This window comes from Oncorhynchus masou, chromosome 2, assembly GCF_036934945.1.
Source record: "Oncorhynchus masou masou isolate Uvic2021 chromosome 2, UVic_Omas_1.1, whole genome shotgun sequence".
Taxonomy (NCBI): Eukaryota; Metazoa; Chordata; class Actinopteri; order Salmoniformes; family Salmonidae; genus Oncorhynchus; species Oncorhynchus masou.
Genome location: NC_088213.1, coordinates 7,336,684 through 7,349,707, shown reverse-complemented (window position 1 = coordinate 7,349,707; position 13,024 = coordinate 7,336,684). Strand labels below are relative to the sequence as shown.

General features: G+C 48.2%; 1 protein-coding gene across 1 annotated transcript in view; it reads left to right on the top strand.

The window, feature by feature from the left end:
* The window catches only part of LOC135552370 (centrosomal protein of 89 kDa-like), a 205,842-nt gene that overhangs the window by 115,024 nt on the left and 77,794 nt on the right, over positions 1–13,024 (top strand). Inside the window, exon 19 of the mRNA XM_064983947.1 lies at positions 6,559–6,700. Within this exon, the coding sequence (XP_064840019.1) occupies positions 6,559–6,700 (142 nt within the window). The remainder of the gene's footprint in view (positions 1–6,558; positions 6,701–13,024) is intronic.

Below are 13,024 nucleotides of genomic sequence, written 5' to 3'. Positions count from 1 at the left end.
CTGACCTCTAACCTCACTGCTGACATCAAGAGTCTGGAGGCTGACCTGGAGGTGTCCCGACATGCCAACAGGTACTCAGACCCTGACCCCTGACCTCTAACCTCACTGCTGACATCAAGAGTCTGGAGGCTGACCTGGAGGTGTCCCGACATGCCAACAGGTACTCAGACCCTGACCCCTGACCTCTAACCTCACTGCTGACATCAAGAGTCTGGAGGCTGACCTGGAGGTGTCCCGACATGCCAACAGGTACTCAGACCCTGACCCCTAACCCCTAACCTCACTGCTGACATCAAGAGTCTGGAGGCTGACCTGGAGGTGTCCCGACATGCCAACAGGTACTCAGACCCTGACCTGACCCCTGACCTCTAACCTCACTGCTGACATCAAGAGTCTGGAGGCTGACCTGGAGGTGTCCCGACATGCCAACAGGTACTCAGACCCTGACCCCTAACCCCTAACCTCACTGCTGACATCAAGAGTCTGGAGGCTGACCTGGAGGTGTCCCGACATGCCAACAGGTACTCAGACCCTGACCCCTAACCCCTAACCTCACTGCTGACATCAAGAGTCTGGAGGCTGACCTGGAGGTGTCCCGACATGCCAACAGGTACTCAGACCCTGACCCCTGACCTCTAACCTCACTGCTGACATCAAGAGTCTGGAGGCTGACCTGGAGGTGTCCCGACATACCAACAGGTACTCAGACCCTGACCTGACCCCTGACCTCTAACCTCACTGCTGACATCTAGAGTCTGGAGGCTGACCTGGAGGTGTCCCGACATACCAACAGGTACTCAGACCCTGACCTGACCCCTGACCTCTAACCTCACTGCTGACATCAAGAGTCTGGAGGCTGACCTGGAGGTGTCCCAACATACCAACAGGTACTCAGACCCTGACCTGACCTCTAACCTCACTGGGACATCAAGAGTCTGGAGGCTGACCTGGAGGTGTCCCGACATACCAACAGGTACTCAGACCCTGACCTGACCCCTGACCTCTAACCTCACTGCTGACATCAAGAGTCTGGAGGCTGACCTGGAGGTGTCCCGACATACCAACAGGTATTCAGACCCTGACCCCTGACCTCTAACCTCACTGCTGACATCAAGAGTCTGGAGGCTGACCTGGAGGTGTCCTGACATACCAACAGGTACTCAGACCCTGACCTGACCCCTGACCTCTAACCTCACTGCTGACATCAAGAGTCTGGAGGCTGACCTGGAGGTGTCCCGACATACCAACAGGTACTCAGACCCTGACCCCTGACCTCTAACCTCACTGCTGACATCAAGAGTCTGGAGGCTGACCTGGAGGTGTCCCGACATGCCAACAGGTACTCAGACCCTGACCTCTGACCTGACCCCTGACCTCTAACCTCACTGCTGACATCAAGAGTCTGGAGGCTGAACCATGCCTTGTGAGGGGTTGAGTGGCCCTGAACCATGAAAATGCACCCCACACAGACCTATACATAGGGCTCTGGTCTATAGTAGTGTACTATATAGGGAATAGGGTGCCATAGGGCTCTGGTCTAAAGTGGTGCACTATATAGGGAATAGGGTGCTATTGGGCTCTGGTCTAAAGTGGTGCACTATATAGGGAATAGGGTGCCATAGGGCTCTGGTCTAAAGTGGTACACTATATATAGGGAATAGGGCTCTGGTCTAAAGCAGTATACTATATAGGGAATAGGGCTCTGGTCTAAAGCAGTATACTATATAGGGAATAGGGCTCTGGTCTATAGTAGTACCACTATATAGGGAATAGGGCTCTGGTCTAAAGCAGTATACTATATAGGGAATAGGGCTCTAGTCTATAGTAGTACCACTATATAGGGAATAGGGATCTGGTCTAAAGCAGTATACTATATAGGGAATAGGGCTCTGGTCTATAGTAGTACCACTATATAGGGAATAGGGCTCTGGTCTAAAGTAGTATACTATATAGGGAATAGGGCTCTGGTCTAAAGCAGTACACTATATATAGGGAATAGGGCTCTGGTCTAAAGCAGTATACTATATAGGGAATAGGGCTCTGGTCTAAAGCAGTATACTATATAGGGAATAGGGCTCTGGTCTAAAGTATTATACTATATAGGGAACAGGGCTGTGGTCTATAGTAGTACCACTATATAGGGAATAGGGCTCTGGTCTAAAGTAGTATACTATATAGGGAATAGTGATCTGGTCTAAAGTATTATACTATATAGGGAACAGGGCTGTGGTCTAAAGTAGTATACTATATAGGGAACAGGGCTGTGGTCTATAGTAGTACCACTATATAGGGAATAGGGCTCTGGTCTAAAGTAGTATACTATATAGGGAATAGTGCTCTGGTCTAAAGTATTATACTATATAGGGAACAGGGCTGTGGTCTATAGTAGTACCACTATATAGGGAATAGGGCTCTGGTCTAAAGCAGTATACTATATAGGGAATAGGGCTCTGGTCTAAAGCAGTATACTATATATGGAATAGGCCTGTGGTCTAAAGTAGTATACTATATAGGGAATAGGGCTCTGGTCTATAGTAGTACCACTATATAGGGAATAGGGCTCTGGTCTATAGTTGTACCACTATATAGGGAATAGGGCTCTGGTCTAAAGTAGTATACTATATAGGGAATAGGGCTCTGGTCTATAGTAGTACCACTATATAGGGAATAGGGCTCTGGTCTATAGTAGTACCACTATATAGGGAACAGGGCTGTGGTCTATAGTAGTACCACTATATAGGGAATAGGGCTCTGGTCTATAGTAGTACCACTATATAGGGAATAGGGCTCTGGTCTATAGTAGTACCACTATATAGGGAATAGGACTCTGGTCTATAGTAGTACCACTATATAGGGAATAGGGCTCTGGTCTAAAGTAGTATACTATATAGGGAATAGTGCTCTGGTCTAAAGTATTATACTATATAGGGAACAGGGCTGTGGTCTAAAGTAGTATACTATATAGGGAATAGGGCTCTGGTCTATAGTAGTACCACTATATAGGGAATAGGGCTCTGGTCTATAGTAGTACCACTATATAGGGAACAGGGCTGTGGTCTATAGTAGTACCACTATATAGGGAATAGGGCTCTGGTCTATAGTAGTACCACTATATAGGGAATAGGGCTCTGGTCTAAAGTAGTATACTATATAGGGAATAGTGCTCTGGTCTAAAGTATTATACTATATAGGGAACAGGGCTGTGGTCTATAGTAGTACCACTATATAGGGAATAGGGCTCTGGTCTAAAGTAGTATACTATATAGGGAATAGTGCTCTGGTCTAAAGTATTATACTATATAGGGAACAGGGCTGTGGTCTAAAGTAGTATACTATATAGGGAACAGGGCTGTGGTCTATAGTAGTACCACTATATAGGGAATAGGGCTCTGGTCTAAAGTAGTATACTATATAGGGAATAGTGCTCTGGTCTAAAGTATTATACTATATAGGGAACAGGTCTGTGGTCTAAAGTAGTATACTATATAGGGAACAGGGCTGTGGTCTATAGTAGTACCACTATATAGGGAATAGGGCTCTGGTCTAAAGCAGTATACTATATAGGGAATAGGGCTCTGGTCTAAAGCAGTATACTATATAGGGAATAGGGCTCTGGTCTAAAGCAGTATACTATATATGGAATAGGCCTGTGGTCTAAAGTAGTATACTATATAGGGAATAGGGCTCTGGTCTATAGTAGTACCACTATATAGGGAATAGGGCTCTGGTCTATAGTAGTACCACTATATAGGGAACAGGGCTGTGGTCTATAGTAGTACCACTATATAGGGAATAGGGCTCTGGTCTATAGTAGTACCACTATATAGGGAATAGGGCTCTGGTCTATAGTAGTACCACTATATAGGGAATAGGACTCTGGTCTATAGTAGTACCACTATATAGGGAATAGGGCTCTGGTCTAAAGTAGTATACTATATAGGGAATAGTGCTCTGGTCTAAAGTATTATACTATATAGGGAACAGGGCTGTGGTCTAAAGTAGTATACTATATAGGGAATAGGGCTCTGGTCTATAGTAGTACCACTATATAGGGAATAGGGCTCTGGTCTATAGTAGTACCACTATATAGGGAACAGGGCTGTGGTCTATAGTAGTACCACTATATAGGGAATAGGGCTCTGGTCTATAGTAGTACCACTATATAGGGAATAGGGCTCTGGTCTAAAGTAGTATACTATATAGGGAATAGTGCTCTGGTCTAAAGTATTATACTATATAGGGAACAGGGCTGTGGTCTATAGTAGTACCACTATATAGGGAATAGGGCTCTGGTCTAAAGTAGTATACTATATAGGGAATAGTGCTCTGGTCTAAAGTATTATACTATATAGGGAACAGGGCTGTGGTCTAAAGTAGTATACTATATAGGGAACAGGGCTGTGGTCTATAGTAGTACCACTATATAGGGAATAGGGCTCTGGTCTAATAGTATACTATATAGGGAATAGTGCTCTGGTCTAAAGTATTATACTATATAGGGAACAGGTCTGTGGTCTAAAGTAGTATACTATATAGGGAACAGGGCTGTGGTCTATAGTAGTACCACTATATAGGGAATAGGGCTCTGGTCTAAAGCAGTATACTATATAGGGAATAGGGCTCTGGTCTAAAGCAGTATACTATATAGGGAATAGGGCTCTGGTCTAAAGCAGTATACTATATATGGAATAGGCCTGTGGTCTAAAGTAGTATACTATATAGGGAATAGGGCTCTGGTCTATAGTTGTACCACTATATAGGGAATAGGGCTCTGGTCTAAAGTAGTATACTATATAGGGAATAGGGCTCTGGTCTATAGTAGTACCACTATATAGGGAATAGGGCTCTGGTCTATAGTAGTACCACTATATAGGGAACAGGGCTGTGGTCTATAGTAGTACCACTATATAGGGAATAGGGCTCTGGTCTATAGTAGTATACTATATAGGGAATAGTGCTCTGGTCTAAAGTATTATACTATATAGGGAACAGGGCTGTGGTCTAAAGTAGTATACTATATAGGGAACAGGGCTGTGGTCTATAGTAGTACCACTATATAGGGAATAGGGCTCTGGTCTAAAGTATTATACTATATAGGGAATAGGGCTCTGGTCTATAGTAGTACCACTATATAGGGAACAGGGCTGTGGTCTATAGTAGTACCACTATATAGGGAATAGGGCTCTGGTCTATAGTAGTACCACTATATAGGGAACAGGGCTCTGGTCTAAAGCAGTATACTATATAGGGAACAGGCCTGTGGTCTAAAGCAGTATACTATATATAGGGAATAGGGCTCTGGTCTAAAGCAGTATACTATATATAGGGAACAGGCCTCTGGTCTAAAGCAGTATACTATATATAGGGAATAGGGCTCTGGTCTAAAGTAGTATACTATATATAGGGAATAGGGCTCTGGTCTAAAGTAGTATACTATATAGGGAACAGGGTGCCAGTTGTGATGCGGTAACAGACAGTAGTTCCTGTATGTATCTGGAGACTCTTGAGGGAACAGCTGTTAGCTCCTTGTATGGGGAAAAAACAGCCCTCAATCTCAATGTGGCAATCTCTCTGCAAGGTGTTAGAAATGTGTTCCTGTGATCAACACAATGCCCACTGCCTGTCTCTCACTGTATCTACCTTCCCTCCTCTCTCTCTCTCTCTCTCTCTCTCTCTCTCTCTCTACCTCCCCCTTCCCTCCTCTCTCTCTCTCAATATCTACCTTCAATCTCTCTCTCGCTCTCTCTCTCTCGATATCTACCTTCCCCTCTCTCTCGCTCTCTCTCTCGATTTCTACCTTCCCCATCCTCCTCTCTCTCTCTCTCTCTCTCTCTACCTTCCCCACCCTCCTCTCTCCCTCCCTCTCTCTCTATCTCTCTCTCTCTCTCTCTCTCTCTACCTTCCCCACCCTCCTCTCTCCCTCCCTCTCTCTCTATCTCTCTCTCCCTCTCTCTCTCTCCCTCCCTCTCTGTCCCTCTCTCTCTCTCTCTCTCTCTACCTTGCCCACCCTCCTCTCTCTCTCTGTCTCTCTCTGTCTCTCTCTCTCTCTCTCTCTCTCTCTCTCTCTCTCTCTCTCTCTCTCTCTCTACCTCCCCCTTCCCTCCTCTCTCTCTCTCGATATCTACCTTCAATCTCTCGCTCGCTCTCTCTCTCTCGATATCTACCTTCCCCTCTCTCTCGCTCTCTCTCTCGATTTCTACCTTCCCCATCCTCCTCTCTCTCTCTCTCTACCTTCCCCACCCTCCTCTCTCCCTCTTTCTCTATCTCTCTCTCCCTCTCTCTCTCTCTCTCGCCCTCTCTCTCTCCCTCCCTCTGTCTCTCTCTCTCTCTCTCTCTCTCTCTCTACCTTCCCCACCCTCCTCTCTCTCTCTGTCTCTCTCTGTCTCTCTCTGTCTCTCTCTGTCTCTCTCTCTCTCTCTCTCTCTCTCTCTCTCTCTGTCTCTCTCTGTCTCTCTCTCTCTCTCTCTCTCTGTCTCTCTGTCTCTCTCTGTCTCTCTCTGTCTCTCTCTCACTCTCTCTCTCTCTCTCGCTCTCTGTCTCACTCTCCCTCTCTCACAGGAAGGCCCAGAGGCGTATCGGCTTGTTGAAGCAACAAGTTGATGACTCAATAGAGAAGGAGATGAGAGCCCATCACTACCTGTCCTCTATCGTAGCTCTGGCTGAGAAGACCACACAGGAGAGAGACCAGCTAGTATACATGGTATAACACACACACACATCACATCAAATTAGTGATGGCTGTTTAACAGTCTGATGGCCTTGAGATAGAAGCTGTTTTTCAGTCTCTCGGTCCCAGCTTTGATGCACCTGTACTGACCTCGCCTTCTGGATGATAGCGGGGTGAACAGGCAGTGGCTCGGGTGGTTGATGTCCTTGATGATCTTTATGGCCTTCCTGTAACATCGGGTGGTGTAGGTGTCCTGGAGGGCAGGTAGTTTGCCCCCGGTGATGCGTTGTGCAGACCTCACTACCCTCTGGAGAGCCTTGCGGTTGAGGGCGGAGCAGTTGCCGTACCAGGCGGTGATACAGCCCGCCAGGATGCTCTCGATTGTGCATCTGTAGAAGTTTGTGAGTGCTGTCTGTGTGAGTGGACCAATTCAGTTTGTCTGTGAAGTGTATGCCGAGGAACTTAAAACTTGCTACTCTCTCCACTACTGTTCCATCGATGTGGATAGGGGGGTGTTCCCTCTGCTGTTTCCTGAAGTCCACAATCATCTCCTTAGTTTTGTTGACGTTGAGTGTGAGGTTATTTTCCTGACACCACACAACTCCTCCCTGTAGGCCGTCTCGTCGTTGTTGGTAATCAAGCCTACCTCTGTTGTGTCGTCCGAAAACTTGACGATTGAGTTGGAGGCGTGCGTGGCCGCGCAGTCGTGGGTGAACAGGGAGTACAGGAGAGGGCTCAGAACGCACCCTTGTGGGGCCCCAGTGTTGAGGATCAGCGGGGTGGAGATGTTGTTGCCTACCCTCGCCACCTGGGGGCGGCCCATCAGGAAGTCCAGTACCCAGTTGCACGGGGCGGGGTCGAGACCCAGGGTCTCGAGCTTGATGACGAGTTTGGAGGGTACTATGGTGTTAAATGCCGAGCTGTAGTCGATGAACAGCATTCTCACATAGGTATTCCTCTTGTCCAGATGGGTTAGGGCAGTGTGCAGTGTGGTTGAGATTGCATCGTCTGTGGACCTATTTGGGCGGTAAGCAAATTGGAGTGGGTCTAGGGTGTCAGGTAGGGTGGAGGTGATATGGTCCTTGACTAGTCTCTCAAAGCACTTCATGATGACGGAAGTGAGTGCTACGGGGCGGTAGTCGTTTAGCTCAGTTACCTTAGCTTTCTTGGGAACAGGAACAATGGTGGCCCTCTTGAAGCATGTGGGAACAGCAGACTGAGATAGGGATTGATTGAATATGTCCGGTAACACACCAGCCAGCTGGTCTGTGCATGCTCTGAGGGCGCGGCTGGGGATGCCGTCTGGGCTTGCAGCCTTACGAGGGTTAACACGTTTAAATGTTTTACTCACCTCGGCTGCAGTGAAGGAGAGTCCACATGTTTTCGTTGCAGGCCGTGTCAGTGGCACTGTAATGTCCTCAAAGCGGGCAAAAAAGTTATTTAGTCTGCCTGGGAGCAAGACATCCTGGTCCGTGACTGGGCTGGTTTTCTTTTTGTAGACCGTGATTGACTGTAGACCCTGCCACATACCTCTTGTGTCTGAGCCGTTGAATTGAGATTCTACTTTGTCTCTATACTGACACTTATTTGATTGCCTTGCGGAGGGAATAGCTGCACTGTTTGTATTCAGTCATGTTACCAGACACCTTGCCCTGATTAAAAGCAGTGGTTCTCGCTTTCAGTTTCACGCGAATGCTGCCATCAATCCACGGTTTCTGGTTTGGGAATGTTTTAATCGTTGCTATGGGAACGACATCTTCAACGCACGTTCTAATGAACTCGCACACCGAATCAGCGTATTCGTCAATGTTGTAGTCTGACGCAATACGAAACATATCCCAGTCCACATGATGGAAGCAGTCTTGGAGTGTGGAGTCAGCTTGGTCGGACCAGCGTTGGACAGACCTCAGCATGGGAGCTTCTTGTTTTAGTTTCTGTCTGTAGGAAGGGATCAGCAAAATGGAGTCGAGAAGAATGCTATGGATGTGCCCGTCTCCGGAGTCTGACCAGAAGACCGCCTCGTTTCCCTCTTTTACGGAGTCGTTTTTTTTTTACTAAGTAAACTTATACTCTGTTTTATTATATCTGATTAACAATATGAATTCATAAGTGAGGGATTGTGGAGCCTGAAACAGGGGGGTAATTACATTAAATAAATACCATTCCAGCCAGGTTGGAGAAGATTGGAAGTGTTTTTTTTTAAGTAAGCAGAAAGGGTAATTAACCTGTGGTTGAACCGACTCAACTTAGCACTGGAACTGTTCAGATAAGACAGTGTGTTTTCTTAGGTTTTCCATTAGCAGGAAATGTTCAGATAAGACAGTGTGTTTTCTTAGGTTTTCCATTAGCTGGGACTGTTCAGATAAGACAGTGTGTTTTCTTAGGTTTTCCATTAGCTGAAATGTTCAGATAAGACAGTGTGTTTTCTTAGGTTTTCCATTAGCAGGAATGTTCAGATAAGACAGTGTGTTTTCTTAGGTTTTCCATTAGCAGGAACTGTTCAGATAAGACAGTGTGTTTTCTTAGGTTTTCCATTAGCTGGAATGTTCAGATAAGACAGTGTGTTTTCTTAGGTTTTCCATTAGCAGGAACTGTTCAGATAAGACAGTGTGTTTTCTTAGGTTTTCCATTAGCTGGAATGTTCAGATAAGACAGTGTGTTTTCTTAGGTTTTCCATTAGCTGGAATGTTCAGATAAGACAGTGTGTTGTCTTAGGTTTTCCATTAGCTGGAATGTTCAGATAAGACAGTGTGTTTTCTTAGGTTTTCCATTAGCAGGAACTGTTCAGATAAGACAGTGTGTTTTCTTAGGTTTTCCATTAGCTGGAATGTTCAGATAAGACAGTGTGTTTTCTTAGGTTTTCCATTAGCAGGAACTGTTCAGATAAGACAGTGTGTTTTCTTAGGTTTTCCATTAGCAGGAACTGTTCAGATAAGACAGTGTGTTTTCTTAGGTTTTCCATTAGCTGGGAATGTTCAGATAAGACAGTGTGTTTTCTTAGGTTTTCCATTAGCAGGAACTGTTCAGATAAGACAGTGTGTTTTCTTAGGTTTTCCAGCTGTCTGCTGAAGGGAGATGGATGAAAAACCTTAAGTTCTCGAATTAACTTTTGAACTGTTGGGAGAAAGAATACTTTATGACCTGTGACGTCATATTTTGTCTATAAACTGTTGTCCGTGGTTACATGGCAGCCCGAGAATAAATACTATTATCTATTTTATAAGACTGATCTCCGTCTATTTTATGCAAATAGGAATCTTACAAATTATCATAAAATAGACTAAGTGAATTCAATTAATGAAAGCATTGGAATAATTAAATTATACCAACAAGAGTACAGGATGGGGCTGAGCACGCACCCTTGTGGGGCCCCAGTGTTGAGGATCAGCTGGGTGGAGATGTTGTTTCCTACCCTCGCCACCTGGGGGACGGCCCGTCAAAGTCCAGGACCCAATTGCACAGGGCGGGGTCGAGACCCAGGCTCTCAAGCTTAATGATGAGTTTGGAGAGTACTATGGTGTTGAAGACTGCCTGGCTGGTCAAAGAGCTCTATTACCATGTTATCCAACTAATGTAGATGCCTTTGAGGGATCTAAACGGCGTTGGCTCTTGGATTGGACCCGGTACTACGGCCAGATGACCGGACCCAGAAGAACGACACGGGAGCTGTGAGACGGCAGATCTCCACAGCTGGAAATAAACAGCTTCAAGGTCCAGTGTTTTTCTGGAGGCTAGTTGGCTGGTAGCTCTCTCCTGTTGGTCCTGCCAGCCGAACCTGGACTCTGGAGGCTAAGTTGTCGGTCTGTTAGAAGTGTGTCTCAGTGGCAGTAGTCTCTACGTCGTTACTTACAGTTCAGTGATCCATGTCCTCGACACATGTCTCCGAACATCTGAACAACAAGAATTTTTCAACCTTTCGGTTACTAGTCCAACACTCTAACCACAACACGTACATGTGATGTACATTACTTTACCACTGTTAGTAATCTCTGTCTTTCAAACAACATGTTTGGATGCAATAGCTCCTGTTTGTAAAAGGTTTTTGTGTCCATGTTGTTATCGAGCGTTAGGTGGTCAGAGGGAATTTTACATCAATTCCTCCTCAGGTGATGTGAGTCAGACACCTTTCTTCTCAATGACTGACTGACTACTCTGTGGAGGGCTGTTAGACTGACTGACTGGAGGGGGGGGGGGCTGTTAGACTGACTGACTGGGGGGCTGTTAGACTGACTGGGGGGCTGTTAGACTGACTGGGGGGCTGTTAGACTGACTGGGGGGCTGTTAGACTGACTGGGGGGCTGTTAGACTGACTGGGGGGCTGTTAGACTGACTGACTGGGGGGCTGTTAGACTGACTGACTGGGGGGCTGTTAGACTGACTGACTGGTGGGGGCTGTTAGACTGACTGGAGGGGGGCTGTTAGACTGACTGACTGGGGGGCTGTTAGACTGACTGACTGGGGGGCTGTTAGACTGACTGGGGGGGGGGGGCTGTTAGACTGACTGACTGGGGGGGCTGTTAGACTGACTGACTGGGGGGCTGTTAGACTGACTGGGGGGCTGTTAGACTGACTGACTGGGGGGCTGTTAGACTGACTGGGGGGCTGTTAGACTGACTGACTGGGGGGCTGTTAGACTGACTGACTGGGGGGCTGTTAGACTGACTGGGGGGCTGTTAGACTGACTGACTGGGGGGCTGTTAGACTGACTGACTGGGGGGCTGTTAGACTGACTGGGGGGCTGTTAGACTGACTGACTGGGGGGCTGTTAGACTGACTGACTGGGGGGCTGTTAGACTGACTGGGGGGCTGTTAGACTGACTGACTGGGGGGCTGTTAGACTGACTGACTGGGGGGCTGTTAGACTGACTGGGGGGCTGTTAGACTGACTGACTGGGGGGCTGTTAGACTGACTGGGGGGGCTGTTAGACTGACTGACTGGGGGGGGGGCTGTTAGACTGACTGACTGGGGGGGCTGTTAGACTGACTGACTGGGGGGCTGTTAGACTGACTGACTGGGGGGGCTGTTAGACTGACTGACTGGGGGGCTGTTAGACTGACTGACTGACTGGGGGGGCTGTTAGACTGACTGACTGGGGGGCTGTTAGACTGACTGACTGGGGGGCTGTTAGACTGACTGACTGGGGGGCTGTTAGACTGACTGGGGGGCTGTTAGACTGACTGACTGACTGGGGGGCTGTTAGACTGACTGACTGGGGGGGGCTGTTAGACTGACTGACTGGGGGGCTGTTAGACTGACTGACTGGGGGGCTGTTAGACTGACTGGGGGGGCTGTTAGACTGACTGACTGACTGGGGGGGCTGTTAGACTGACTGACTGGGGGGGCTGTTAGACTGACTGACTGGGGGGCTGTTAGACTGACTGACTGGGGGGCTGTTAGACTGACTGACTGGGGGGCTGTTAGACTGACTGACTGGGGGGCTGGTAGACTGACTGACTGGGGGGCTGGTAGACTGACTGACTGACTGGGGGGCTGTTAGACTGACTGACTGGGGGGCTGTTAGACTGACTGACTGGGGGGCTGTTAGACTGACTGACTGGGGGGCTGTTAGACTGACTGACTGGGGGGCTGGTAGACTGACTGACTGGGGGGCTGGTAGACTGACTGACTGACTGGGGGGGGCTGTTAGACTGACTGACTGGGGGGCTGTTAGACTGACTGACTGGGGGGCTGTTAGACTGACTGACTGGGGGGGCTGGTAGACTGACTGACTGGGGGGCTGGTAGACTGACTGACTGGGGGGCTGTTAGACTGACTGACTGGGGGGCTGGTAGACTGACTGACTGGGGGGCTGGTAGACTGACTGACTGGGGGGCTGTTAGACTGACTGACTGGGGGGCTGTTAGACTGACTGACTGGGGGGCTGTTAGACTGACTGGGGGGCTGTTAGACTGACTGACTGGGGGGGCTGTTAGACTGACTGACTGGGGGGCTGTTAGACTGACTGACTGGGGGGCTGTTAGACTGACTGACTGGGGGGCTGTTAGACTGACTGACTGGGGGGCTGTTAGACTGACTGACTGGGGGGCTGTTAGACTGACTGACTGGGGGGCTGTTAGACTGACTGACTGGGGGCAGGGGCTGTTAGACTGACTGGGGGGGGCTGTTAGACTGACTGACTGGGGGGGGCTGTTAGACTGACTGACTGGGGGGCTGTTAGACTGACTGACTGGGGGGCTGTTAGACTGACTGGGGGGCTGTTAGACTGACTGGGGGGCTGTTAGACTGACTGACTGGGGGGCTGTTAGACTGACTGACTGGGGGGCTGGTAGACTGACTGACTGACTGGGGGGGCTGTTGACTGACTGACTGGGGGGCTGTTAGACTGACTGACTGGG